The sequence below is a fragment of the Manacus candei genome, unplaced genomic scaffold (assembly GCF_025592945.1).
Source record: "Manacus candei isolate 608988 ecotype Guabito, Panama unplaced genomic scaffold, ASM2559294v1 h1tg000005l, whole genome shotgun sequence".
Lineage (NCBI taxonomy): Eukaryota > Metazoa > Chordata > Aves > Passeriformes > Pipridae > Manacus > Manacus candei.
In genome coordinates, this window is record NW_026138053.1 from 22386742 (window position 1) to 22414651 (window position 27910).

A 27910-nucleotide genomic window follows, 5' to 3' on the forward strand; every position below is an offset into this window, starting at 1 on the left:
TCAGAGCAGCCCTGAGCACTTTATTCTCACAGCCCACCCACACATATCCACAACCAGGCTTGGGGCAGCACCAGGGCTCTGCAGAGACACCAGGGATGCTGGAGAGGCAGAGAGAGGCAGCATCAGAGGGAAGGCACTGTGCTGGAGGGGAAAGAGGTGGTTGGAGGGATGTTTTTCCCACAGTGGGGAAACAATGGGGACAGACCCAAACCCACAGTCCTGCCAGTCCCACAGTACCTTCCTCCCCTCACCAGCTCAACGCTGTCCCTTGGGCTGCACAGCCCTCCTCAGTCCCGGACCCCTTCCTGGGGAGCCACGCTGCAGGAAGCACCTTCCCATGCCAGTTCATCCCTCAGGCAGACCCAGGCCAGCACATGCCCCCCAGGGGTGGCAGTCCCAGCCACGGGCACCCCTCTGCTGTGGGGCCAAGGCACCCACATGAGGAGCACTCTCTTGAGCAGCGTCTCAGCCCGTCCTGAGGAGGCCCTCTCAGAGGATCCTGACAGCCTGCAGCATGTCTGCCAGCACGTATGAGCTGTCCCAGGGGCGCCCCGGCTCCCGCAGGGCCCCCTCCAGCGCCCGGGCACGCGCCCCCAGCTCCGCAGGGTCCCGCCGGCCCTCGGGGCTGGGCTGGCAGAACAGGATCTCGTTGACCTCCCCTTCGATGCGACGCGTGTAGAGCAGCGGGAAGACATCCCTGAGGGTGGCCAGGACAGACTCCTTCAGCCGGGCATCACGGCACACCAGGTTGAGCACAAAGATTCCTGCAGCAGGAGGAGAGGGGTGGGAGTTCAGCCTGGGTACAGCACCCTGCTCCCTGAGGGAACACAGCTGAATCGGTGCCACCACAGTGCAAACGTCTCCCCCACGGCAGCACGAGGAGTACCAGCATCCCTCTGGTACCCTTGGCCCAGCTCCATGTCCCTGCTGCCACATGGGTCGTGGGTGGCCACGATCTGTTCTCAGGTACCGCCTACACCCTCTGCTTCCAGCAACCCTTCCTGGCCCCCCGGGATGTCTCAGCCTGCCTGACCCAGCAGTGCTGCAGGTCACCTGCTCCACCCTGCTGGCACAACACCCAGTGAAACACTCGGATCCAGGACCCACCAGGAGAAGCAGATGCCACACAGCAATGCTGTCTGTGGCCACTATTCTCCAGGATGAGAAACGGTGGCACAGCCCCAGCTCCACACAGAGCCAGCCAGCCTGGCCACAGGGACACAGCCAGATCTCCCCTCCTACCTTCTGGCTTGAGGATGGTTTTAACTTTCTGTAGGAAGGGCTTTTCCACAAAGGCTGGGGGTGGGCAGCTCATCCCCACCGTGAGGTCTTTGCTGTCCACGTCGAACATGATGGCATCATACTGGGCTGGAGCTGCAGGAGGAAGCACAGAGAGTTGTTATCCCATGGGACAGAGGTGAACCACACACGATTGGGAGGCAACAAATGGGATGGTCCAGACATCTCCTCTGCCATGTTATGGGTCTCTTCTCTCTCCTGGGGTTTCTCTTTCCAAATGAAACCCACAGCAGCAGCCCTTGGTGCTGAGGGAGGCAGCAAATCTAAGGTCCCCTGCACATTAGGCAAGGACAGGCTGTGAGCTGCAGAGACCTGGTGAGGCTGGAGACTGTGGCACATGGCAGGAGATGGGCAGGGGGTGAAAACAGCCCAGGACCTCAATCCTCAACATGTCACCCACCAGACTTGATGGAGTACCCAGAATGCTCCCCAAGAAGGTACCTTCAGCTGCCAGCTTGGCCACGTAGTCCAGGCCATCGGAGAGGTGCACTTGCATCCGGTCACCCTGGGAGAAGCCGAACCAGCGTGTCGCCACCTCCAGCATGGAGGGGTCAATCTCCACCACGGCCACATGGGCCTGTGAGAAGTAGTCATGGATGAAGAGGGGCAGGCTGCCACCGCCAAGCCCCACCACCAGCACTGCCAGTGAGGCTCCTGCCAATGGAGAACACCCAGTGAGCCACCAGGATGCCTGGCTCCCACTGCTCATCCCACCCACTATCCACAGACCACTTTGGGAAGGGGGCATGGGGCCAGAAAAGCCATTCCCCAAGGAGCTGGGGTGTGGGGACACAGGCGCACCTGCCCCCAGCACAGCCTCTCACTGCTGGCCTTGTCACCTGGGAGGGGGTCGGGGCCCCCCAGCAGGCAGAGCCCTGCGACCATGGCCTTGTGGTGCTCACAGCACAGGTAGCTCTTGTCGATGGCTGCAGGTGGCTCAGCAGGGCTGGGTTTCTTCTTGTCTTTTCTCCGTTTCTTCTGGCCTGAATGACAGGAGACACCAGCTGGTAAGGCAAGGCAGGAGACAGAGGTGCCTTCTGGGGACTAGCCACCCCCAGCCCTGCCCCACCCACAGCGCAAAACCGCTCCCAGAGCTGCTTTGGGACAAGGCAGGCAGGTCCCAGCAGGACTTTTACCTTCCTCCTCAGTCTCATCTCTGTCACCCCCCAAAAAAAAAAAAATCAGCCTTGGCCCCTGCCCCTTCCTGGCTGCCCCAGGTACCTGGGAGAGGTGTGGGAGCCAGGAGCCGGGCCTCGGACTGCACCACGTTCCTGTTGCGGAGGAAGATGAGGCGGCGGAAGTAGCAGGTGCCGTCTCCCTTCACGTCCTCCACCACGTACTCCCCGCTCAGGGGGCTGGTGTCCTGGTGCCGCACCGCCCGCACCCCAATGTCCCCTCCCACGGACAGGAAGGGCACCTGCAGGAAGGACAGTGACTGGTGTGAGGAAGGAAAGACTACAAAAACAGAGCCTGGCGTTCCCGCCGTCCTGACAGTGGCTACGGAGCCATTGGATGAAGTGGACACAAGGCAGGAGCAGTGGGATGCCACAGGAGAGCTGAGGACCTGCACTGGCTTCACTCCCATCCGTGTGTTGGGGGTACAGGGAGCAAACACCTCACGACTTCTTGCAAGAGCTCAGGTTTGGGGAGTTGGGGAAGGAAGGAGACAGGATGAGCAGAAGTTAAAGCTAGGATTAAGAAGAGGCTGCTCTCAGGGTTTCAGGATGCCCGGTTTCCTTGGGATGCTGGGTTTTTGAGGGGAAGGATTTCACACTGAATCTGCCTCCAAGCAAAGGTAGACAGCTGGAAGGAAAACTGGGAAGAGCTGCACCTGAAGCCAGACTCCTGCCCACCAAGGCAGCCAGCTCACACTTTGCAGCTTGGTCTCCCTTGGAGAAGAAGGATTCACTGCTGGAAAAGAACCAGCCTGTTCCCGGTTTTGGGGAAGCCAATCCAGGGGTTTGGGCAGTGGGGGCTCACCTGCTGCCGGGCAGGGAGGCCTGGTGGGGCCAGCTCCATCACCTTCCCTGACAGCTCTGCCTGGATGCCAGCCATGCCCTCGTAGTGCTGCTCCCTGTGAAGGGCCACGGTGACCAGGCGCCCAAAGCCCGCACTGGTGGCCAGCTGCCTCCGTCCCTCCTCCGTGCCAAAGAGCCACTCGGTTTCTCTGCCCTGTGGAACTGCAAAAGGGGATGCCATCAGCCTGGGCTGCTCCTGGTCCCAGGGGCAACCATCCCAACCTCCAAGGGAGGAGCCACAGGGAATGGCAAGACATCATGGCAAGACTAGAGCCGTGCACCACAACCATCAAGAGAGGCAGGAGCTCCCCTGTTTTGAGCAAGCTCGTGCAGGAGGCTGGAAAAGCCATGTCTCACTAGAAGGGGTGTCCAACAGCCTCATGACCTGTCTCCAGGCTGTGCTAAGCCCCAGCTTTGCAGGTGTGCAGGGGGGGAACAGCGCCACTGGCAGAGCCTGACACGTCTCTGTGAGGTGCAAGCAGAAAAGCCAAGTGCAGCCCCAGCAGCCCAGCCCTGCAAGTCAGGACACCCACACAGACCAGAGGCGTCTTCCCAGCTGCATCACTGCACCCTGGCTGCATGCAGCAACGTGCTATGGTGGCTGTCACCTGCATCAAGGCAGGAATCACCCCCTTGGAGGTAGGACAGGCAGTGTCCCTCTGCTCTGAGATGCAAGCTCTGTGTCAGGTCCATGCTTGCACTACCAGGCAAACACATCCCACCACAAAACCAGGACTAAAACAACAACTGAACCCCCCACAGGTGGGTTATTTCCCCCTCCAGTCCCAAACTCAACCAGGCCTGAAGGGCTGGCCATTTGCAGCTCCTGGCCAGAGCACCATCTCGTTGCAGGCAGGACAGGCTGTACTCACTGATGAAGATGGCAAAGCGATTTTCCCGGGAAGGTTTCACCGAGGGGCTGTCAACCACATGCAGTGTGTAGCGAGGCTTCCCGCTCTTCTTGTCACACAGATCCAGGGAAAGCTGTTCCCTGCAGGGGGTTTTGCTCAGTTGGCTGCAGAGCAGGGCGTAATGCTGCCTGTCCTTCACCGCTGCCACCAGCCGCTCCACGCTCTCCACCCGCATCGGCTTGTCCTGCTCCTCGGGGCAGATCTCCAGGATCTGTGGTGCCGAGCCAGGGATCTTCCTGAATTTTGTCATGACATAGACAAAGACTGGTAGGACAAACTGCTGGTTGTCCCCGCTGCCGGCCACCTGATGGACGCGCACGACCCAGCCTTCCCGGGAGAAGTATTCCACTGCTTTCTTCAGCACATGGGCTTGAGCCAAGGACACGCAGAGGTAGCGCCCTCCCACCTGCAGCACCCGGCTGATCTCGGCAAACATCTGGTCCACCTTGGCCAGAGTGGCCTCCTCTTCATCAGTAAGGAGGGCATCCAGCGTGCCTTTGTCCAGGACCACCTGGAAGTGGGCGTCAGGGAAGTCCATCTGAAGCATGTCCATGAGCAGGTAGCTCATCTTTGGCCTCCTGCTCCCGCTCCGCTCCTGCATCTGGCGGATCACGGCGTCGCTGATGTCGATGTTCACAATGTCCTCGCACATTCCCACGTCGTACATCTGCTCGCTCAGCTCCGAGTTCCCACAGCCCACCACGAGAACCTGGGGCAAGGCACAAGAGCAGTGGGATGGTGAGAAACCCCTGGAAACGTGCCCCCAAAGCACTTCATGAGCAAATATCAGCCACGGCTACGAGCCCTCTGTGAAAACCACACCCACAGCACCTGCAAAACCACTCTCTGGGCCCTAAGACAACATTTCCATAGAGAAAAGTCACATGGGCACAGAAGCAATGGATCTGCTGCATCTCCTCTGGGAACAATCTGCATGTTTTACCCCCCAGAGCTCCCCAGACCAAAGCAACCCAGGAGTCTCTCCTGTGCTCTTGCTGTAGCACACTGGGAGCTTCACATCGTCTGTGTCAACACACAATTGTAGTTTACTGTGGGACACAGAGGCACAGAACTCATACATCAAATCACACAGAATCAATTACATTGGAAAAGATATCTGAGATCATCGACTCCAACCTGTGACCCAACACCACCATAACAACTAAACAATGGCACTAAGTGCCACAGCCAGTCCTTCCTTAAACACCTCCTGGGACAGTGACTCCACCACCTCTCTGGGCAGTCCATTCCAATGTCTAAGCACCCTTTGTGTGAAGAAATTCTTCCTAATGTTCAACCTAAACCTCCCCTGGTGCAGCTTGAGACTGTGTCCTCTCGTCCTGTCGCTGCTTGCTTGGGAGAAGAGCCCAATCCTCACCTGGCTACAACCTCATTTCAGAGAAGTGTAGAGTGATAAGGTCACCCTTGAGCGTCCTCTTCTCCATGCTAAACATCCCCAGAAGGAGCCCCGGGGAGACTCGGCCCGGGCACAGGGTGCTGGGTACACACGGGGGCTCACCTTGTCGCGGGGCCGCACATACTTGTGCAGGACGGGGCAGAGCTCCGGGAAGGCCCCGTACCACTCGAAGGCGCGCTGCCCGCGCTGCCGGAAGAAGCGGTCCCAGTACCGTGCGGAGCCGAACTCGGCGGGGCTGCGGGGCAGCAGCTCCATGGCCGAGCGGGTGCGGGTTCGGCCCCGCTCCGGCCCCGCGTGGCCCCGCTCTGACCGCTTCCGGGTCCGCGGCGCGCGCGCGGGCGATGGACTCGCCGCCCATTGGCTGCCTCTCCCCCGGCCGCTTCCCATTGGCCAGCGGGAGCGCGCAGCGGGAGCGCGCAGCGGCCCCGGCGCGCCCCCGCCCGGCCCCGTTCCCGTTCCCAATCCCGGTTCCCTGGGGCGCACAGGTCGCGGCACTCTGCTCAAAATCTCCTGGCAGAAAGGGTGACAGGGACTGAGCGGGCCGGCGCCGCCCCCGAGGCACAAACGCGCGGCTCCAACACCCGCCGGGCCCCGCGGCGCTGCCGCAGCGACAGGAACAGGGCGGAATGAAGTACCGATGGGTTCTAAAGGAGCAGCTTTAATGGCAGCCCGCAGCAGAACAAAGCTCTCCTGGGGCTGTGTGTGACATGGACATGCAGGGGGGTTGGAGGGGATGATCTCCAGAGGTCCCTTCCAGCCCTAACAATTCTGTCATCTGTGGACACGGGGTGCCCGCAGCCCGGGGCACTAGCTGGGACCGGAGTGGCGCTCTGTCGAGTTGCTCTGGAGAAAGAAGGCAGAGAGCTCGCTCAGTGCTCGGTATCGGTGTGAGATGGAGTTCTTCACTGCCTTGGGCAGCTCAGCGTAGCTGCAGGGCACAGAAAACACAAGTCTCAGCAGCAGAGACACTTCAGGATGTGCCCCCTAGTCACCAAGAGCTCCCCCTCTGCTCGCTGCCTCCCTGCTTGGCTCAGCAGGCATCTGTAGTGACACGCTGGCAGAGCCAACAACCCCTATCCCGATCCAGGGGTTCACTGTAATGCACCACATTCAGATCCAGGAGGACTTTTCTCCCTGGTGCCCTTCCTTGCAAGCCAATTCCTCTTGACACCCTCCCCCCTGGCTTGCCCTACACAAAGAGCTGTAGGTAAACACCACTTACGTCTGGTTGTAGCCATCTGGCTGAAAGCAGGGATCCCAGCCAAAATCCCGAGGGCCTCTGGGCTCCACAATCAGCCCCTGCCATGAGAAAGCAAAAAAGGCCCCTTAAGCTGTGGTTTCACAGCAATTCACTTGCAGCCACATTTCAAACACAGGCTGAGGGGCTGCACAGAGCCACAGACGCCACTGCAGCCCCCACAGGCTCTGCACAGTGCTGTGCTCCTTCTCAGCATCTCCCCGGGGTGGGACAAAATCAGCAGCCCCAAACTCACACTGCCCTATGTTGGCAGGGCCTTCACCCCTCCAAATAACAGAGCTAACAACTAGAATACAGCCCTGTCAGAGGGAGATGAGGAGCTGAAGAGACCAAGGTAACATGCAGAGCTCAGCAAGTACCACTGGGAAAAGGGCTGCAGCACTCCCACCCGCTCTCTCCCTCAGCCTGTTCCCAACACTGAGAAGCTCCGAGGCTGTTCAGTGACCCAGGGGCCACTAAAATCGTCCTCAGCAGAGCCAGTGCTGTCACACATCACATCCCAGCCCTCCTCCCCCAGCATGTTCCCTTTCCCAGCCACACCACCTACGTGGGTCTGGCCCTTGAACAGCCTCACGGGCTCCTCGGGGTTCCCACTGCTGAAGGCAAAAGTACAGAGGGCGTAGGCAGACTTGTCTTCAAAGCCAGCCAGCAGCTTGTACAGGCCTGAGAGAGACAGAGAGGATGCCGGCGTTACTGCCGCTCCCTCGGAGCGCAACACACCCCCTAGGGACGGATCGAGGGAGCATTCCGCGCCGCATTCCCGGCCACCGCCGAGAGGAAGAACTACAAGAGGTGACAAAGCTCAGGCACAGGGATGCTCGTGGCGGGATCCCTCCTATGACTGAAGCCAGAGCCTCAGATCTCACAGTGTGAGCTGCAGGGCCCTGTTATGATTTTGGGAGGTGAAGCCAAAATGCGGCACCAGAGAGGACTAAACCCACTCTGGATTAGAGTGATTAATGCTCATGTTAATGGGATTAACACTGAACTGTGGGATCAAGGCAGTCACTGCACACCAGGGGAGGGGAGGGGAGCACTAGTGGAGAGAGGCCTGCACTGAGGCCACAGGGAGCAGCAGGTCTGACAGGTCACACTGATGAAAACCAAGAAGTTCCCACAAGCCCTGCCACCAGCCTGCAGAGGCAGGAATCTGGGAATCCAGGGATAAAGCTGCTGGGGAAAACAGCATCCCAGGAAGGAGGGCACAGAACAGAGGAGAGAATGTGAAGAGACAGAGCTGGACAGGCAGGAAAGGGAACCAGCTATGAAACAGGCAGTGTGGTGGGCAGGCAGGCTGGGCAGAACCCAGTAGGGACAGGGATCCACTTCAGGGGAAAAGGAGCAAGTTACAGGCAGAGCAGTAACATGAGAGCAGTACCTTCTGGCTTGAGTTTCTCCAGGAACCATTTTCTGAAGAGGAAGAAGAGAGGGAAGATTAATTTTTGCTATTATCTCTCAGAAATACAGGTATCCTTGAGACATTTGCCTACATTTTCATAGTCCTTTGAATCCCTCTTCAGTGTGCTCAGATCACCTCAGGACTACTTACCAGCAAGGGCAGACAGCTCTTAAAGTGAATGTGACACAGTGAAAACAGCAGTGGAGTATTTAATTTAAAGTAGTCCTGGGGTCTATGTAAATAACCCAGTGCTCACTCCTGAGCCATGCCAAAAACATTTCTCAACACAAATTGTTCACATTTTACACCCAGCTATAGTGCTGACTTGGTCACAGCCTCAAGCCTGCCAGAGTTCAAGAAGTGTTTGAACAAGGCTCTCAGACACATGGTGGGATTCCTGGAGTTGTCCTGTGCAGGGCCAGGAGTTGGACTTGAGGATCCTTGTGGGTCCTTCCAACTCAGGATATTGTATGATTCTATTCTATAACCTACAGCTTTTATGTCTGCTTAGCACAGCAGAGATAGTTTGGAAGAATTAATCACACTAACAGTTAATTCCAGGAGATGAGGCAGTATTTCACTGCAGAAGTTCCACTGTAATGCAATAATTTTTTTATCTGCTGGATTTAAGCAGTTCCTATGAGAACCTACAGACACTCATCCCAGAATCCTGCTGAAAGGCTTGGTGCCTTCATTACACAGACCCCACTCTGTGGACAGGTTCCCAAGCTGACTGCCAGTGTAAGCACCATAGGTTGGGAGCCAGAGCCAACAATCCAGGTGTGTCTGTCTCATCCCGCTCCGTGACTTACAGCAGGGCTCAAGGAGTTAAGCCCAGCCCCTGGGGTGCAGGATGAAGATCAGGACACAGACCAGGAATCACCTCCCTGATTCTACTGCTCCTGGCACACGGAGAATCCTCCACTGAGCCCACCCTGCCAGCCTGTGCTCCTAACTCTGGCACACAGAAGAGAAAGCAACTTCTCTCCTACTTACATGTAGGGTCCTGGAAGGCCCCCCAGGGCATTGAAGCACAAGCAGGTGTCCTCTACTATAACAGGTCCCTGAACCTGCAGCAAAAGCCCAAGAGGAGAAAACATTAGCCCTAGAGGAAAGTCACTGCTTCCAAACCTATTTCCTTGCTCTGTCTTATCCTCACATTTCCACTTGGCCTCAAATGCAACCTTGACCTTAAAGGCAACACAAACCAGACAGACACAATCCAAACCAAGCTCTCCCCAGGCAGGCCAGAGTGGCTGAGGAACAGTAGGGAAGTAAAACAAGCTGAGGTGAATACCCCCTACCCTCCTGAGGGATGGGAATAGCAGGACAAGGAAAGGGAAAGCCCATATCCTGGAGGCAAGCCTGCATTTCTCTTGAGACCCAGCTCTCACTTGGTTCTTTTAAGACACCCATCCCAGAGACAGCTCTGGAAGCTCAAGCTGACAGCAAATGCTGTGTCCTGCAGCCACAGGGGCTGGACTGAAGGAGCTGCCATGTCCTCCTGCTGCTCCAGGGACACAGGAGACCAGAGGAGCCGCAGCGGGGCTGCCAAAACACCGTGTCACCAGTGAGAATTCACCAGCACCCGGCCCAAATCGGGGCGATGGGAGTGCAGTCAGGCCAGGCCAGGTGAGGCTGGATATGCCTTTGGCTTCCCTCGGGGCAGGTTTGGATGCCCCAGCGTCCCTGCCTGGGGTCCCTCCGGGAAAAGGGAGAGAGCAAAGGAGCGACCTGCCGGGCGGCTTCACGGCACTTCTGCACGGAGATCTCGTCTGGCTCCCCCTGGTACTCGGGCACTGCGGACAGAGGGAGTGGTGATGAGGAGACGGCCGGGACGAGACGAACCTCCGCGTCCCGCCCGGCCCCGCCAACAACTCACGGTCAATCTTCTTCGCCACCAGCGTGTAGGGAGAGGAGTCCCCGAGGATCTGAGTGACCTGCAGAGGGAGAAGAGAAGGATCAGGGAGGGAGAAGCGAGGTGAACCCACCCGCAGCCCCAGTCCCGCTGCCCCCGCACCTCCTCCAGCTTCTTGGCGTTGCCGGTCACGAACACGACGCTCCACCGGGCGGGCGCCGCCATGCTGGCCCCGCGCGCGGCCGGCCGCCAATCAGCGCCCGCGCCGCGCCCCTCAGCGCCCAGCCAATAGGAAAGGCGACTGCCCCCCGCCCCCGCAGCGCTCAGCCAATGGGAACGGCGCTCACCTGTGCGAGGCGGGAACTGCCAGCCCTCCGAGGGCGGGCACGGGGTCGGGCCGGAGGGTCTCGCGAGAGGCGCGCGGAGGGCGGAGCGGGTCGCCATGGCGACCTTCCCCCTTAAGGTCCTGGTCCTTGTTTACAGCCCCGGCGTTTGGCAGCCGCGGCCGGAGGATCCCCGAGCCCGTTTTCCCTAAAGTAGAACCACATGTTCGTTGGAGGAATCGGGCAGTGCGTTGTGCGCCAAGCGCTGCTGCTGTTCACCCCCACGACCTCTGGCGCGTCTCTGCGCTGACATCTGGTTTCGTGTGTCGGAGCGATCAAGTTCCGTCGCCGTTGCGTTTGCTGCCGGTGGTGCCTCTCACAGCCAGAGCGGGTCCCTTGGGAAGGTCTGTGCTCAGGACAGCCTCAGTACGGAGTGACTCGAGCCTCAAACCACACGCGACACTGGCACCTCATGGCAGTGCAGTGATGGCTTTGGTTGAGGCAGCTTTCCCTGCCCTGCATCTCTGGTAACTGCAGCGCCACCTGGACTGGGGAGGCAAGAGGTGTCCGTGGGGCCGGTGTGGAGCCCCAGAGGACAGGTCAGTGCAGTCCAGCACTGGTGGGGAGCAGTGCCCTGGCAAGCAGCAGCCGGGTCCTGCGAGCTCTCCCACCGTGGTACCCAGGCCCCTCCTCACCACCAGCCCCCCCGAAAGCCCCTGCTTTGCAAGGGGACTCCACAGGAGGGACTTCTTTCCCCCTGGGCTGCCCAGCTGCCAGAGACAGGAGATCTCTCCCCACCTGTGTCACATCCCTGCAGCCCCCCTGCCCTCAGGCATGGGCAGCCCAGGGTCTCACCACACAGGTCACACCTGCAAGCCCGGGAGGAGGAATGCACAGCTACAGCCAGAAGATGCCATTCCCTGTACAAAAGCAATCATGTGGAAAACAGCAGCTGACGGTCTGCCTTCTGCACTCTGAGGGAATGGATAAAACAGACCCGACGCTTGGGTGAAGGAGTTGTTTTTGTTGTAGAATCTCCTTCATAACGTCTTCCAAGTGAAAACCAACCCCCAAGCTTGCAGACACTGCTGGAAACAACAACTCTCTCTGCTCACTGCAGTTCTCCCTGCCACCAGTCCAGCGTGGGACAGCACAGGCTGCAATATAGAGACCACAGTGTTAGAGGAGCACAAAGAGGACTGCTCAGTACCACTCCTAGACCAGACATTTCCAATGGTCTTTCCAGCCTTGGGAAAAAAAAAAAAATCTATAAAAGTTGTTTAGTAAGTTCTGTTATTGTGAAGCTTCTGACCAGGACCATTGGTTTGCTGCTGGGGCTGCCTCTCCCAGCCAGAGCTGGTCCCTTGGGAAGGTCTGTGCTAAGGACAAGTCACTCATGGAGTGACTCGAAACTAAAACACAGTTCTGGCAACTCAAGGAGGTGCAATGATGGCCTTGGTTGTGGCAGCTTTCCCTGCCCTGCATCTCAGGTACAACTGTTTGCACCCCAGCCTCCTGGGAATGCTGAATGCTGCAAAATCTCTCTAGCAAAGAGTCAAGGAATTCCATCTTTCCCTGAGCAAGAGCCTGCTGCCTGCACTTGGCTGCCTGGAGTGGGCTTGGCCCAGACTTCATCCCATCAGCACCCACTTTCCAAGACCCTCACCCCAGTATTAAAGCCATGCTTTGCCTTCAGCAAGGAACTTCAAAACCCTTTCTCTTGCCCAGACCTGGTTCCAGCAGGGATCTGAAGTCCTCACACACTCCTGAGGCACCAAGGTCCTGATATGGGTGGCAGTGGCAGCAGCAAAGGCCGAGAGAGAAAGGCAGAGGCACTGGCAGGACTCTCCAGCAGCAAGAGTGAATTAACTCACTCCCCAGTTGGCAGGACATGGTACTCAACAGTTCAGCAAGATCTGCAGCCCCCTGGAGACAGACACAGTCCCTTCTTCATCCACGTTCTTGATCCCTTGCACTCACAGAGTAGCCAAAGGCACAAGCAGGATTTTTGTCTCTTCCACTGGGTGCATGATCTTAAAACCAGCCTATACTTTAGGAGGAAAAACCCAGCTTGGCTTTCTGGTTCCCACCTGCAGAGATCAGGGCTCACAGAGGGGAAAAGCCCTGTTTATATTCCAGCTGGGCAAACAGAGCTTGTAATCACATCTAGCCCTCCAGCCTGCTGTGCTCACTCTTAATCCCCTTCCCTGCATGGGGCAGCACCACGACTCAGGTGGAAACTGTGTACAAGGTCCTGGGGGCAGGTTCAGAAGGGGAGCTGGGACACAGCACTGGGAATTCTCTGGGGCACCATTTCCCCTCTCCAGTATGATTTCAAACATGTGCTAAGCAGGACAACTCTTCTTTCATCAGAAAAGAGCAAAGAGAGAACCAGGAGAGCTTGATCTTAGCTCAGCTAAAGTCACAGGCTCAGGGCTTGAAAGAACAAGGGTCCCAAAAATAAAGGGCTGACAGAAATGCCACCAACACCTGAGACCAAGGCTGGAGACAGCCAAAACCCCACAGTCCCACCCATGAATGGAGGAGTTCAGCTCCTTTTTATCCCAGCACAGGGACCCCTACAGCTCCCAAAGCATCCCAGCACATGTCTGAGAACAACCCCCATCCGACTGGATCACAAGGAAGCAAAATGGGCTGGCATTGGGACTGGGACCACAACATCAAGGGAAGGGCTCTGAATATGAAGTAAGCTCGTTGCCTGTGCACTGGTTTCAGGAGAGTTGCTCTTCTCCTGCTGTGTCTGTATATAATGGTGCTTATTGCTGGGCTTTACACACACTTCTTGCTTTTGGTTAAGAAAACACAGAAATGGCCCATTCCCAGGGACTCCCGGCCGTGGAGAGCCCTGAATGTCCTCCAAAACTTTATCAGCCGTGCAGAAACTCCACATGTACAGTCAAAAATAGGTTTACTGGAATGTCTTTAGTCACAGCTGTAAGCAGCAATACTGAAAACACTGAGCTTGTGCATTCCCATGGCAGGACCAGAAAGTCTTCTGGATCGTAAAACCGAATTTCTTTTTTTTCCCTCCTTTTTTTTTTTTAACACAAGAGAAACAACACCCTTGCAGTTCTCCACAGAAGAGCCAGTTTCCTGTAATATATTGCTATGTTTCTCTTCAGACATTTATCCCCTCTTTTTCTCTGATTAAAGGACAGAGTCCCCTCTGCCTTCCACAGCAGGGAGCTTCTTGAACAGTATTATTATTAATATTACAACTCAACCATATATACAGATAGATTGTAGTGGCAAGTAGCCAGCTCCAAACCAGAGATCCAGAGTTCCCCAAAACAGGCGATTTGGGATCCGAATCTTCTGTTATAAAAAATAAGTCTGACGGGAGGAACAGGTACTCGACCGGAAAAGGGCTGTTTGGCAGTTCCTAAAACGCTCCGTTAGAACTGGCCTCTTGCCACCTCCTCCTGCTCCTTGCTCCCGGGAGAAAAACAGCTTCAAAGCTATATACAGATATCTCACTTAAATTACACAGCAGTCTGGACATCCCAGAGGCTGCTCCAGCGAAGCCTCCAGCTGCCCCGTCAGGAACGGTACTTCAGGACTATGGGTACTGGAAAACACAAAGGAACAAGCTCTCACCACACACCGTCCTGTGCAACACCCGGCCCTGCCAGGGAGCCCCCTCCCTGTTTCTGTAGAGACAAACACTGAGCAGCTGCGAGCAGGAGTGTGTTCCCAACCTCAAGCTAAAGCAATCTGCTGCCTGCACACACACTAGACAACATATCCTGCCACCTTCATCTCCTTCCAGCTTCCCAAAATTAAACCAGATGGGATTTTCCATCAGTCTCTCTCTCTCCACCCTGCTGCCAGCTCTGCCTCTCTCTTGCTGCAGGCTGTGTGTCAGAAGGACAACAGGCCGTGAGGGCTTTGCTGAAGGAACATGGACAGTTGCAGAGCTGCCCCCGGCCACTTCAGTGGGAGGAAAACCCTCCAGACCCAGTGGCCCAGAAGGGCTGAGCTGCCATGCTCAGCTGCCTGGATCAGGCTGCCTGGATCCCTGGAGCACATCATTCTGCAGAGGGATTAATTACTTCTGCTGGAATAAACACACTCTGGTCATTATTAGCTGTTTGGTAGGAAAACCAGTGACATCTCGGCTCTGGGGAGCTCCAGGAAGGGCAGAGGAAGGGACCAATGGCAAAGCCAAAACAGCTACCTAATGAAAATTAAGCAGCTTGGGGGAAAAGTGTTTGTAGACAGCAGGCTCACTGCAAGATGGCTGATACATGTGGAGATGCCTTTGGAAGACATTGCTTTGGTCTGAAACTTTTCCATTTCCTCCCACCAGCCTTGGCATCAGTCAGTGCCAACCCTGGATCAATACAAGGTTGGCAGGGCAGTGCTGGCTTTCTCTGGTCAGTCAGCAGGACTCGGTTTGAGCCTTGCAGGGAAGGGGCACAGAGTGGCCTACAGGCACCACTTAGGATGGCTTAAGGCAGAGTGGGGCCTGATGGGGTGGCTCAGGTGCACTCCCCCAGGGACAAGAGCACCATGGTGGCCCAGCATGGAGCACCATGAATATTTCAATGCCAGACATGGCTGGGGTGATCTGGAGCTACTCACCAATGATCACGAGCAGGAGAATCACCACCACCATCGCTATGATCGCCTTCATCTGCAAGGGGAGCACACAGGCATGTTACACAGGGTGCCTGGGGCACCTGCTTTGACCCAAAAGGGTGCTTTTGCCTTCCAGCATCTTTTCAGCTGAAAAGCAGAGCTTCTCCATCCCCTCCCAGGAGCAGGCAGGTAACCACCCTTCCACAAGCCGACACCCCTGCCTGTTCCCATTCTTGCTCACCTTACAGTCTCGCCACCACATCTGCCTCCGGAGGTGCTTGGCTCTTTTGCTAAAAGCTGCTGCATTGTCTGATAAACTGTCTAGTAAAGGAAAGGAAAGAGGTGATTCAGTGGTGCACACACAGTCAGAGCACCCACTCCTTCTAACTCCACTGAGTTTTATGTAATGAACTCGGTGTTAGGGGAAAAGACCCAACCACAGCGTGATTCACCAAAGCCCCAGCAGGTGCCAGTGTGATGCCCTTCACCAGAGCATGCACAAGACAAGTCATACTGAATTTGCTCTGCAAGCCAGTGGACAGTGCCAGGAGACAGACCAATCTGCCTTTGCTTGAAGGACCTACTAGATCACAGCACACAGATGCCCCCAAACTAACACCTCTGCACAGAGCAGCAGAAGGTGAAGGTGGAAAGAATGTTGGCAGAAAGTCTGATCTGCAGCCCAAGGCTGGGAAACACCACTCCCAAAAGGGACAGCAATACAAGTCCAGGTCTGTCATTAGGTGCTTTCTGAACTGAACCAGGTAACCTGGCCCAGCAACCAGGCAAAGAGGTGGGGAACAGGCCAGCAGAGCTGCATTTGGGATCGCACCTGATTTATCCTGCAGGTCATCCAGCCGCTCGCCTCTCTCGATCACCTTCGTGATGTTCTCCTGCATGACATCGATGACCTCGTCCACCTGGTTCTGGACACTGGGGCAGAGCACAGAGGGGCAGAACTGAGCACCACAGGCTGAGCATCACAGCTCAGAGCTGCCCAGAGCTCACCCACAAAAACCAAAGGGCACAACAGTGGAGAGAGGTCAATGGGATGCTGAGGAAGCCAGAGGCACGGGGTGAGTCTCCAGCAATCTCAGGAAGGGCCAGGGAACACAAGGGGCTCAGAGAGAACACTGGGAAGTCAGCAGAAGGGGTAACCCTCTGTAACACACAGTATGAAAAGGCACTAATTGCTGTTGGTGGGCACCTCTGCTGCAGAAGAGCTCACAAAGGGGGGAAAAGGTATAAAACCCACACCTTATCTTTCTACATTCCATAGAACCTCACACCACACCTTTGCTCGATAACTTGGGGTGAAATCAAATCAAGGTGCACTCCCCTCTCTGGAAACTGAATTACTAAATTAAACCCACTCTGCCAGGGGCATCAAGTGGACAGCAAAGGAATGGCTCACATGAACTAAACCAAGAAATAATTCATCTTCTCACAGGTTATGCAGCTCTGTGGGTAGTAACTTCAGTGAACAGTAGCCTAAATCACACCCGGAGGGTTATTAAAAATGTATTTATTCACTCCAGGAAAAAAAAAAAAAACACTGGCAAGAGAGAAGAATTTTCCTGGTGGAAAAATACTGCTGCATTTTGGTTTGTATTTTGGAGCTAATACACTTTTATTTTCCTGGAGATAGAAATAAGAATTTCCTTGAGGCCCTGGGGATACAAGACATTGTTTGAGACATACTGTTCCCAAAAAGTCAATGGCAACAGCAGGATCTTGGAGGCAACACTACACACAGGGCAACAAAACAGAAATAGCTCCAGGCCACTCACTCTGCAGCAATCTTAGGTTTGATGGCTTAGGTTGCCTCGATTAAAAACATTTAAGCACTTTAAACATATTGAAATGCATCCAGCAGTACCTAAATATGCAGCACAAATGGGCCACTTCAGCAGCTTTCCACCTTACCCTAAGCTCAGAGCACTTGGAATGACAGGAACAGCAGATCCTCCCCCATGGCCTGGGAAACTGTGGCCAAGACAGACTGGGAGCAACTGGCTCAAGGCCAGTCAATGGGGCACTGCAGAACCAGGAACAGAGCTCTGTCCTAGACCCCATGCTTCTAATTAATTAATTAGAGGTTCACACTGACCCATTTCTCCTGCCTCCCTCCCAGCTGCCTGCCTCTTACTGAGCACACACTTGTGCCGACGAGGAGCAGCTGCAACAAGCAGTAGTGGTCACAATGGAAAAGCACATGCCTTGCTCACATTTATCTACTGTTCCAAAAGCAGGCAAGAAAAATCATTAAAAGGCTGTTTTCTCCCCAGAAAGCTCTAGGAAGAGCTCCAGATTTTTGAATATGATGGGGTTTCCCATCTTAGCGTTTCAGGTGTGCACTGTGGCCCAGGCAACCCCTCTGAAGCCAGTTTCTGAGTCAACAGGCTTCATATGGCACATGCTGGACTCCAGCAGCAGACATAAAAATTTGCTTTTAGGACAGCACCAAAAAGGAACCTGCCTTCCCTGTGCTGCATCTCAGAGTCCGTGGGAGCAGCATCTCTCTTGAACCCACCTACACCGTGCGGCAGCAGCTCCCACCTTCCACAGTGATGGAGTTCCTTATCTGGAGGGGAAAGGCATGGATAATCCCTAAACACCTCTCAGGAGGAACCTGCCCAGGAGCCTGTTCTGAGCCACTATTTGTTTTACAAGGTATGAGGTGAGTGGAACAGCTGCCACCGTTGGGAAAACACGGGAGGTGGCGCTGAGGACACAGCCTGATGCTGTCTGGGAAACACGTGGCAGTGCCCTGTGGAGCAAAGGGTCCACCCCACGCAGCCCCCTGGCCCATCCTTGGGACAGCAGCTGAGGAGGAGGCATGTTCTGCAAAGGGGTTTCCTTACCTCGGCACAAGTCCCAGCTCGGAGTCGCCAGCAACACAGCTCCAGCTTGGGGTGAGAGAGGAAAAGCAGAAACATCTGCTACCCCAGATGAGCCAACTTGGCAAAACCTCTGACGCCTTAAGCATCGGCTTCACAGGCAGAAGTCTACATTTGCAGTATGTAAACGTTTCTAAAATCATTTACTGGCTTGAAAGTAGAGATTTCCTCCTACAACAGATTTGTAACCAAGTTATCCTGGTACAACTAACAAGTGGGAGCACACAAGGTCATGGTGCATCCAGGAATGTGCAGAGCAATGCAACACCACCTGTATCCTTGCCAGTACAGGTCAGAGCCTGGAGAGATGCTGCTGTAGTCCTGGGACACCTCAAAGTGTTGGAGGCAAAGCAGGCAGGTACCTGACTTCAAGCTGCTGTGGTGCATACCAGCATTTGGGAGAGACCTAGGGAACACAGACTCTTACTGCCCAAGCTGCACCTCAGCATCCCCTCCCTTCTCACTTGAGTTGCTGGCAAAACACCAAGAGCCTTTGCTACCTTCCCAAACCCTAGGCTGGCTGTTAACTGTCCCCAAGAGAACAAAACATTTCACAAGTGGAGAATGGAGGCACAGAGAAATCAAGGCTTATAAACTCCCACAAATCTTGAGGTCTTGACCTTCCATGGAACACAGATGCATTTGAGCAGCCCAATTAATACCTTTTGGCATCTGATGTAAAAGAGAACCCTGGGAAAAAAACAACAAAACAAAAAACAGGAGGGAGCTGAAAGATGCCCAGCCTATGCATGAGCCCAGCAGTTTCAGAACAAATTCAAAAATTCCCACTAGTTTGGCATGCTTGAGGCTGGAAACTCAAGAAGAATCAAGAAGAAAATATTTTCTTGCTTTATTTGGCAGGAGGGAATGAATCCTCTAATTCAAAACGTATTTCCTGTCGGGGAGCTACTGGCTTTTGACACATACACTTCATGTGCTTCACTCCAGGCAGATTTCAAAGAGAAATAAAATAGAATAAATACCTGCCAGGAAAGGGAGAAAGACAAAAGCATAAAATGTCTCCCACGACCCTCCTTCTTACTAGTAACTGCAAACATGATGCTTTTAACAAGGACAGCAAGCATACACTGTAAGAGCAACAGGAGACCCAACAGTGCTCAGCTTGGTTTAGACTCCTCTTTTCTTGTGCTTTGCTGTACCAGAGTGGGAGGAATATGCCTTTCCATTTTGGCCATACTGGTTAGGTACTGAAAACTCCCTGGGCTGGTCAGGGTGTTGGGCTGACAACAGTGCTACTGCATTCTCCAGATGCCATGGACAGGCCATGCACACACGCCACAGGATGTGCTGCCCAAGGCTGCTGCTTGTCTCCAGGCTGGCTGTTTACAGCCAGCATGACACACTTCTGTTTTCCACCCCAGCCATATTAATAGTGCTGTGTGTTTTGGTGCAAATGACTCCCAGACGCCCCTCGTTGTGGCAGTAAACCAGGGAAGAGGGAACAGGATGGAGAGCCAGGGCAGATGGAAGGTACAAAGGCAGGAGGCCAGCACTGCACAGAACTGCCTGAGCCACAGCTCAGCAACACTGTATCTATCAGCACAACTATTCCACAAATCCCTGGCTTTAAGTTGCTGCTTCGTCCCAGCTGTGAGGAAAACAGCAGTCTGTGCTTCCCTGAAGCCTTTCAGTCATGGAAAGGATTATTTCCAACAATGATTCCCGTAAACATGGTCTCGGTATCACCTCCAGATGAAAGCCTGCACTGTGGCTGGGGCCCACTGCACAACCAGCCACCTCCCATGAACAGCCAGGCCCTGGGAAGCTGCTGTCAACTCTTGCCTTCAAACCATTCCTCAAACTCTCCCCTTCCTCAGGGCCTGCAGAAAGACAGAGCCACCAAAGCCGAGCCCTGGGGCCAGGGATGCTGGTCACCCCCAGCAGAACAACGAGGGAATCACAGGGACCAAGGCCTGGCTCCTGGGATACCTCAGCAGTGTGCTGAGCCTCAGCACCAGCAGGAACCTGAATCCAACAGCACAGTCTCCAGAGAGCACAAACATCAGCAATGAAACAAGTCAAGCAGTGCAGAAAAGGGGGTGATTTTAGTGGTGCTTTTGAAAAGATGGCCTGTGATTAGATGCTATTGTTCTAAATAAAAGAAATGCAGGTGGAAGATGAACACCCCACTTTCCCCTGAAAAGGCACTAAGAGTTCTCACACACACATATTCAGGAAAGGCAAAGAAAGGAGTTCAGCTTTCCCTAACCTGTTCTTGGTAACTTTGGGGAAAAGGATAAAAGCCTATTAGAAGCTGCCTTTCAGTTCCGGCCCACCCCGGGGATGGGAGGTCTCAGAGGGAGCCCAAGGGACCCCATGTGGCCTCTCAGTTACCAGAGGAGAGTCCACCCTAACCAAGCAGTTTCCAGACACATCAGGAGGAAACACAGCATGGAGGGGACTGACACTTCCTCCTGCCACTGTTGCCGACTGTAATTCACCACTTTCCCCTCGGAAGTTTGCAGTGTTCCCCACAGCTGAGCCAGCCTCGAGGGTCTCTGCCACCAAACTCCACCCTGACTCAAGACCCTTTACTGCCAAGGACAACTAGAAAAAATTTCCAGCCTTGACCCTCACATTCAACATGTTCCACACCTTTGCTCCCATCACTTTTTCCTCTCCCCAGTCCTCCATCCAGTTTCCTTTTATGCCTGTCTTCACACCTCGATCCTCCAGCCCTGTACAGCTACAGCCTCTCTAGCTTTGCCCAGCTATGCCTCAGCTCTCCAAATGCTCAAATTCCTCCTTAAAATGCCTTTTGCTTTTAGTTTTTCAGCAGCTGCCCAACCCTTTCTCTGTTGAAACCAGAGCAAACTGGCTCACTAAGAGACCAGGCATCGATTCATCGGCACAAGATCAGAAACGTAATAATGAGCTCCATGACGAGAAGTGATGAGTGCATGGCACAAGTGCTTATTAAACAAAGCAGTCAGCGTTGATGAGAGCAGAAAATAAACACTGTTCTATAACAGATGTTCTAGATACTGGATAGATGTAGCCACTTGCTACCCCAAGGGACATATTTCATTCCAAGTCCACTATCCAAGCAATCTCTGGCAGCAGGCAAATCTCCGGGGTGTTGGGCATGAGTCACATCACACCTCTGGACCCACCAGTTCCTGGCTGAACACCTCTTTCATTTTTCTTCCCCTCCACAGGTGCAGTGCCATCCTCTACCTAAGCCCACACTCCTGCCTGCCAGGCCAAGGTTGTGGGAAGAGAAGAGCTCCTGTTTTTCCCCACCACACAGGGAAGGCAGAAGATACTGCAGTTCCTGTCCAGCAGAGGAAGATGAAGGGGCAGACATTATACCCTCTCTACTTCATTTACTCCCAGTCAGCCTGGCTGTGCCCTAGAAGGCAGGCTTTATCCACTCTGGCTTATTCCAAGGATCACTTCACCTCTACCAACAGCCTCCTCACACGCTGGAGGGAAGACAGACCCCTGAAAACTCAGGGCACAGTGACCTTCCCCCTGCCTGTCATGTATCTCGAGTGCCCTTTGCCCCTGCAGGTAACGTGGCGAGCAGGCACACAGACAGGCACTGCCTGATGCTGACATCGGCAGTGAGTCATCCCAGAGCTGCACTGGCATCTTCCTGGCATGGAAAACATCCCTCACGAAGAGCCACATTCAGGCTGCAAACAAGACCTAGTCTGAAAAGCCCAGTCATAAGGCCCCACACAGAGCTCTGTTCTGGCTCCAGAGAGACCAGCGAAGGAAACAGGGCAACACAAACCAGGGGGCTGAGAGTATCCTCCCACTTTTAATTAAGTACCATCACCACATCCCTCATAGGAAAAGGCAGGGAAACCTGGAGCCCTGAACAAGCATCATCCATGAAATGACTCCGTGGGAGGAGAATCCAGAGTGTTCACTCCTTCCTTCTTGCCCTAATCCTCCTCCTGTAATGGTTTCCTGTTTTCCAGCTGCCTTGACTCCACTGAGTCACTGCTCATCTCCAGGTCACCTCTATCAGGTTTTTATCTGGGGAAGAGACCAGAGGACCAGCTGCTGCCCAAAAAACACAGTGCTGGTGTGTTCCTGCCCAACTGCTTTCCTGAAATGTTGAGGAGCATGTTACAGGATGAAGGAAAAAAGCCACAAAACAATAAAAAGTTGTGCTAGTGAAGGCTAAAGTTCAGGGCTCTAGAAAAAGAGCCTCACAAAAGCATGGAACAGCTCACCACCACAACCCAGCAAGGGCTTCAGAAACTCCACTAAACTACTGTGATATAATCTTTTCCCTTTGTCTCTGTCAGCGCTCAACTTCTTGACACCTTGCATCAAATCTCAGATTTCCTTCAGCTGTGGGCACATAGGGTAGGACATAACAATTAGAAGAAAGCAGGTGCAAGGAATGTTCCTGCTAAGAACTACACAGAAATATTTTGGTAAGACAGCAGCAGGGGCTCACAGCACTAGAATAAATTATTATCTATGTGACACTGAGGAACAACAACTTACTGCCTGATCTTGTCATTCCTGGGTCCAAACCTGGGTCCAGAAGGCCCCCTCCTGCAGGCAGAAAAGATCAGTCAGGATGGAGGATACAATGAAAACATGTTTTTAAAGGAGACTCAAAAGATACACAAGAGAGAACCAACGCCTTGTGGATGAAGGATTGTTTTCATAGCTCCCATGAGTCCCTCCCACGTCTGAGGATAGGTGGGACACCCCACCTTACAAAAGGTCACACCTATTAAGACTTAATTCATACTCAATGCCAAGGCTCTGGGAGATCATCCCAAAGGAATCAAAGGTTTTGATTCCCAGTCCCAGAGCTGCAGGCAGGCAGGACATTGCATTCCCTACAGCAGCCATTCAGGAACTCACAAGAAAAAGTCCTCCTCTTCATCTGAGTCTTCCTCCAACAGGTTCCTCTGCAAACACATTAAAAACAATAAGCAACCACCACGTCACACACATTTCCAGCTCTTAGGATGCAATCAGCAGCCTCTGCCTGCAGGAAGGCCCTCTCTGCTCAAGGGACAGTCCCCAGCCCTGCCAGCAAACACATCAGTGTCGCCCACAGCCACCTTGCACCATCCCATCCATGCGGGAAGTCAGATCCACGCTGGCTTTGGAGGACATGGTTTCTCCAGCCATCTGATAGGAGCAGGTGTAAGCACAAGGAAACACACTGGGCTCCCTGGGCAGGGAAGCAGAGTGGTCTGACAGCTCTGCTCTGCTCAGATTTGCTGATCCCACTAGATGGTCCAAAGGCTGATTTTTAAGAGCAATCCCACTGAAGCCTGACAGTTTCGGAAAAAGATGTTTACTAGAACTTGTTTCTCCTATCAGGGCAGCACAGGGTTTACAAACTGAGCTCAGGGCTCCCTGAAACATCTGCTCAGGGTCAAAAATAGTCAATAGGGGGAAATGCCACACTGAAGGCATGGGCCCAGGGACACAGCAGTGGTCCTTGAGGTACCAACAGCTGCTGCTTCCCCTGTGCACAAATTCAGGCCCCCACCAGCAAGCCTGATGATCTTATTTCAAAGCTCCCCTACATTTCCATCCTTGCCACAGTTCCTCAATCAACTTAAGCAACCCGTGAGACCACACAATAGTTCCAGCCGTTGCTTCCCGCAAGGATGAGCAAAGTGCTCTTGGAACTTGGGATCCTCATCTCACTGACAGCTGTTGTGAGCTGCAGCAGCACTTAAGACCACGGTCTAAACTGAGTTTTAGCACAGTGTGACCCCAGGACAAACACATCACGTTAAACCCGCTTTGTCTAACACAGGCAACTGCACCACTGTGACCCGTATCCACTGCCTGAAACGTCAGAGGACCTTGGCACCAGGGGAAGAACTCAGCTGTAAAGCACAGGGCGACTTCACACGAGTTCCCTGGCCAGCTGCGAGACACAAGAGCCAGGACATGCCCATGCCAAGCCCTGCAGAGCGGCAGGAGACCGGAGCACAGCGGGGTCTCACAGCCATAGACATGGAGCAAAGGAACTACAACAGGTTCTCAGGGCAGCCTTTCCCCCTGAAGTGGCTGATTTTACAACCCGCAAGTCGGCTGTGATGCTCGCACAGCCCCTCACTGACCGAACGCTGCTGCCACAGCGTTCCGGGCCCCGAAGGGCTGCGGCAGCACAGGGACCCCGGCCCAGGGACCCGCACCGGGGCACCCCGCGGGCAGCACCCGCCCGGTCGCGGCACTCACCCGCTCGCTCTTCACCGAGCCCGTCACCTCGTCGTCGTTCAGGTGCCGCTTGAATTTGGGCGGCATGGCCGGGCTGGGGATGCTTGGAGGAGGCAGCGAGGAGCGGCCGGGTCACCCGCACCGGCGGGCCCGGAGGATGGAAAGGAAGGGACAGGAGGGAAGCAAACAGGACAGGACAGGACAAGACAAGACAAAACAGGAGCGGAGCGGTGACCGCGCTCGGCTCCGGGCCGGGCCGGCGGGAAATGGCCGGTGCGGCGGAGGGTCCACTGTCACATCGACCAACTCGACGCTCCGCCCGCCGCGCCGAGCGCCGAGCTACTGATGTATGGGCGGGGCGAGGGAAAGAGGCGGGGTCTGCAGAGGGGGCGGGCCCGCGCTCCGGGGCGGAGCTTGCTGGGACGGGGCGGGGCCGCGCCGGGAGGGGGCGGGGCTGTGAGCGAAGGGGGCGGGGCCGTGCCCGGCTCTTTCGGCCCCGTTCCCGTTCCCATCCCCGCGCGGCCCCCGCGGGCTTCGGATCCGGGCCCGGCGGATCCTCCCCGCCCACGGCGGGGGCAGGTCCGCCCGCCTCGCCCCCGCCGTCACCCCTGGCACACGGCCCCGCGGCCGCCGAGCCCGGCCAGCCGCCCCGGGTAGGCGGCGGGGGCAGTGCCGGTGCCGCCGCAGGCATCTGGAAGGTTCCTGCTCGCCCGCCCCCCGCCGCCCCGACCCTCTCCCCTATAAATGCGGGCGGCGGTGCCCGGCGAGCGCAGAGTGGCGGGGCCATGCTGGGGTTGTGGATGCTGATCTGGGGGTCCCTGGCCCTGCGCGGCCGCGCCGACACCGCGTTCCTGCACCGCGCCCCCGACGGCGCCGGGCACTGCACCTACTCCTTCACGGTGGCCAGCCCCGTCGAGGCCGCCTGCCCTGAGGCTGCCGGCGGCGTGCCCGAGCTGCGGGCAGAGCTGGCCGCGCTCGCCGCCCGCCTGAGCCGGCTGGAGAGCCGGGAGCGGGCAATGGGGGGCTCGGGGCCCGGGGGGGCTCGGGAGCCCCAGCAAATGGTCGCGGCCGCCCGGCTGGAGACTGCGTACGGGGAGCTGCTGCGGGCCAAAGCCCGGCTGGAGGAGGAGAAGGGGCGGCTGGAGCGGGAGAAAGAGGAGCTGGGCAGGCGGCTGGAGAGCAGCACCCAGGAGATCACCCGGCTACGGGCCGCCCGCTGCCCCCCCGGCAGGGACGGGCCCGGCCGTGACACCCTGCGCGCCCCCGGCAAGGGTAAGTGCCGGGGCCGGGACCCCCGGGCGGCCGTGCCACTGTCTCTGCTCCAGAGCCTCCCCACGGACGCTGGGCAAGTCCCTTTGCAGCCCCCCATGTGGGGCACCCACTGCTGCTCCCCACTCCTGGGGACCCTGGTGGGCTCAGCTCTACCGGGGGGTCGCAGCCATCGTACCACACCCCCTTCCCCTCACTAAAGCAGCGCTGTCAGCCAGAGCCTTCCTCATCCCATCACCTGCCCTGGAGCAGAGCGGGGACGCGGGGCGCTAGTCTAGGGAGGTTTAGGAATTTCCCCGAAGGAAAATTAAACCATACTCTTGGAGGGGAGGGGGGGCAACAGATGTGCCCTGCTGCAGTGGGATGGGGCACCAGGCTCCTGACCGAGGAGACGCCGGCATTGCGGGACGCAGCGGTCGGGCTGGGAGCCCCGAGGGCGGCGGGGGCAGGCAGGGCAGTGCCGGGAGCTGGCCCAGCCCCTGCTCACACTGTGCTGATCAAACCGCAGCGCCCCGCTGGGATCCGCAGCCTCTCACCTTCCAGGAGCTGCAGTCGGAGCGGACGGAGGTTCCCGTGTCCCGGCTGCTGGAGGAGACGGCGCTCGGCCGCCCAGGGGGCGCGGACTCAGGTACCCCCCACCCCCGGGCTCCGGGTACCGCCCGGCCCCGCCGAGGGGCCCGCGGTGACCCCCCTGTCTCCCGTCCTGTCCTGAGCAGGCTGCGGAGAGCTCGTGTGGGTGGGAGAGCCCGTGGTGTTCGGCCGGGCGGACTCCATCGCCGGGAAGTACGGCGTGTGGATGAAGGATCCCGAGCCCGTGCCCCCCTTCACGCGGGACACCACGTGGCGCGTGGACGCGGTGGGCACCGAGGTGCGGCAGCTCTTCCAGTACGAGGAGGCCGAGCAGCTGGCCCGGGGCTACCCCGCCAAGGTGCACATCCTGCCGCGGCCCCTGGAGAGCACGGGGGCCGTCGTCTACCGCGGCGGGCTCTTCTTCCAGCCCCGCCATTCCCGCTCCGTGGCCCGCTACGACCTGCGGGGAGAGACCGTGACGGCCGAGAGGGAGATCCCCGGCGCCGGCTACCACGGGCAGTACCCCTACGCCTGGGGCGGCTACACCGACATCGACCTGGCGGTGGATGAGACGGGGCTCTGGGTGATCTACAGCACCGAGAGCGCCCGGGGGGCCATCGTCCTCTCCAAGCTGGACCCCGAGACGCTGGAGATCCGCCGGACCTGGGAGACCAATATCCGCAAGCGAGGGGTGGCCAACTCCTTCCTCATCTGCGGCACCCTCTACACCGTCAGCAGCTACTCGGCCCCCAATGCCACCATCAACTTCGCCTACGACACGGCCACGGGCGCCAGCCGGGCCCTGAGCATTCCCTTCGAGAACCGCTTCCGCTACCTCAGCATGCTGGACTACAACCCCTCCGAGCGGCAGCTCTTTGCCTGGGACAGCTTCAACATGGTCACCTACCCCGTGCGCCTCTCCTAGGCGTGAGCCGGGGCCGGGAATGCACCGGCTCAGCCCCTGTGACCCCCCCGTGTGTGCCTTGGCATCTTGCTTTGCTCCCCAGCTCCCCCCCCGGCACGGCACGGCCGGGAGCACCGGCCTTGGACAGCCCCGGGTGAGGGAGGGGCCGCCTGTGTCTCTGCTGGCACCTCCAGCAACACCCCCCTGCACTCAAGCGCAGCAGAGAGAAATGAAGTGCTTCTCCAGAGCCTGGGGGAGTCAGAACTGCTCCCCAGCCTCGGTGGGTTTCAGTTGGGTCACTGCAGCACCCAGCCCTGAGCTGCTCCAGCGTCCTCTGGGAGCACCCAGCCTGGCCACCCCAAATTTGGAGCAGGGAGGGCCAAGGCAGGGTGAGGGCTGGGCAGGGTGTGTGGTAGGGGCTGTCCAGGAGGGTCAGCCTAAAAATACACACTTTCCCTGGTTGAGAGCAGCGATCCCCTCTTGCAAGGTCGGGAATCCTGTCTCCAGGCTCCAGCCCTGCAGAGCTCCCGTGCAGAGAGCCCACAAACCCACTGCATGCCACACCACCAGTGCCCAGGGCCATCGTGGAGCTCAGCCACCTCCAAAAATCATCCAGCAGGATCAGAAGCAGCAGGGAATACAGACACTCATTGCACAAGCCTTGTTTTATTGGGGAAGAGAAAGCAGCCAAGAGAGCAGGGGTGAGGAGTGCTGGCAGAGCATCCTGCAGCCGGGTGGCCTCTTGGTGCACCCAGCCCCTCCCGGCCACGTGCTTCGGCTTTGCAGGCCGTGCTGGGCCAGCAGCTCTGCCCACAGCAGTCCAAACCATGCTGCTTTATCTATTTATTGTAGAAATTTTCTAGGAGGCTTTTTCTTTCCCCCCGCCCTGGCATTCAGGGCAGCAACAACCACGTCCCCCAAGGGCTCTGTAGGGTCCTGGCCCAATAAACACTGCCCAGCACCACTGCTGCCTTGCACCTTATCTTTCCAAGCCTCTTTTCCCAG

At 56.5% G+C, this 27910-nt stretch overlaps 4 protein-coding genes across 7 annotated transcripts; 1 reads left to right on the top strand and 3 right to left on the bottom strand.

Annotated features, from left to right (window-relative positions):
* Positions 1-6404, bottom strand: METTL13 (methyltransferase 13, eEF1A lysine and N-terminal methyltransferase). Of its 4 annotated transcripts, none has more exons than XM_051806046.1 (8): positions 6281-6404; positions 4190-4937; positions 3280-3479; positions 2521-2716; positions 2139-2282; positions 1741-1953; positions 1243-1374; positions 1-764 (listed from the first exon to the last, which is right to left on the bottom strand). In XM_051806046.1, the coding sequence occupies exons 2-8, from the start codon at positions 4893-4895 to the stop codon at positions 490-492; spliced, it is 1866 nt and encodes a 621-aa protein (XP_051662006.1). In that variant the 5' UTR covers positions 4896-4937; positions 6281-6404; the 3' UTR covers positions 1-489. The 4 variants fall into 4 exon arrangements, 3 of the variants coding, with proteins under 3 accessions (XP_051662006.1, XP_051661985.1, XP_051661991.1); XM_051806025.1 differs by lacking the exon at positions 6281-6404 and adding an exon at positions 5748-6271; XM_051806031.1 differs by lacking the exon at positions 6281-6404 and adding an exon at positions 5748-6271 and having other exon boundaries at positions 1741-1876; positions 2101-2282.
* On the bottom strand, positions 6284-10434 carry ITPA (inosine triphosphatase). Its single transcript, XM_051806995.1, has 8 exons — positions 10323-10434; positions 10185-10242; positions 10037-10101; positions 9299-9372; positions 8282-8313; positions 7451-7566; positions 6868-6944; positions 6284-6573 (listed from the first exon to the last, which is right to left on the bottom strand). Exons 1-8 carry the CDS (start codon positions 10383-10385, stop codon positions 6453-6455), a joined length of 606 nt encoding a protein of 201 aa, XP_051662955.1. The 5' UTR covers positions 10386-10434; the 3' UTR covers positions 6284-6452.
* A 2961-nt stretch (positions 10435-13395) lies between these two features.
* On the bottom strand, positions 13396-24529 carry VAMP4 (vesicle associated membrane protein 4). Its single transcript, XM_051807324.1, has 7 exons — positions 24184-24529; positions 22843-22889; positions 22474-22524; positions 15918-16018; positions 15327-15406; positions 15089-15140; positions 13396-14072 (listed from the first exon to the last, which is right to left on the bottom strand). The coding sequence occupies exons 1-7, from the start codon at positions 24247-24249 to the stop codon at positions 14044-14046; spliced, it is 426 nt and encodes a 141-aa protein (XP_051663284.1). The 5' UTR covers positions 24250-24529; the 3' UTR covers positions 13396-14043.
* A 269-nt stretch (positions 24530-24798) lies between these two features.
* Positions 24799-27869, top strand: MYOC (myocilin). The gene is made up of 3 exons (XM_051806666.1): positions 24799-25434; positions 25940-26059; positions 26148-27869. The coding sequence occupies exons 1-3, from the start codon at positions 24948-24950 to the stop codon at positions 26924-26926; spliced, it is 1386 nt and encodes a 461-aa protein (XP_051662626.1). The 5' UTR covers positions 24799-24947; the 3' UTR covers positions 26927-27869.
* Positions 27870-27910: the final 41 nt, after the last annotated feature.

What these genes read in the sequence shown, in the direction of transcription:
- VAMP4 (XM_051807324.1), bottom strand. Translation starts at nt 24,249, where the DNA reads ATGCCGCCCAAATTCAAGCGGCACCTGAACGACGACGAGGTGACGGGC. An exon ending in AGGAATGACAAGATCAGGCA is followed by an intron (nt 16,019 to 22,473) that starts GTAAGTTGTTGT and finishes GCTCTGCCCCAG; the next exon opens with TGTCCAGAACCAGGTGGACG. An exon ending in TCTCCTGCTCGTGATCATTG is followed by an intron (nt 14,073 to 15,088) that starts GTGAGTAGCTCC and finishes TGTGTTTTCCAG; the next exon opens with TACCCATAGTCCTGAAGTAC.
- METTL13 (XM_051806025.1), bottom strand. Translation starts at nt 6,032, where the DNA reads ATGGGAAGCGGCCGGGGGAGAGGCAGCCAATGGGCGGCGAGTCCATCG. An exon ending in GGGCCCCGACCCCCTCCCAG is followed by an intron (nt 1,954 to 2,138) that starts GTGACAAGGCCA and finishes CTCCATTGGCAG; the next exon opens with GAGCCTCACTGGCAGTGCTG. An exon ending in AACCATCCTCAAGCCAGAAG is followed by an intron (nt 765 to 1,242) that starts GTAGGAGGGGAG and finishes CTCCTGCTGCAG; the next exon opens with GAATCTTTGTGCTCAACCTG.
- ITPA (XM_051806995.1), bottom strand. Translation starts at nt 10,385, where the DNA reads ATGGCGGCGCCCGCCCGGTGGAGCGTCGTGTTCGTGACCGGCAACGCC. An exon ending in ACGCCAAGAAGCTGGAGGAG is followed by an intron (nt 10,243 to 10,322) that starts GTGCGGGGGCAG and finishes CTCCCTCTGCAG; the next exon opens with GTCACTCAGATCCTCGGGGA. An exon ending in GCCGTGAAGCCGCCCGGCAG is followed by an intron (nt 9,373 to 10,036) that starts GTCGCTCCTTTG and finishes CTTTTGCTGCAG; the next exon opens with GTTCAGGGACCTGTTATAGT.
- MYOC (XM_051806666.1), top strand. Translation starts at nt 24,948, where the DNA reads ATGCTGGGGTTGTGGATGCTGATCTGGGGGTCCCTGGCCCTGCGCGGC. An exon ending in CCTGCGCGCCCCCGGCAAGG is followed by an intron (nt 25,435 to 25,939) that starts GTAAGTGCCGGG and finishes ATCAAACCGCAG; the next exon opens with CGCCCCGCTGGGATCCGCAG. An exon ending in CCCAGGGGGCGCGGACTCAG is followed by an intron (nt 26,060 to 26,147) that starts GTACCCCCCACC and finishes TGTCCTGAGCAG; the next exon opens with GCTGCGGAGAGCTCGTGTGG.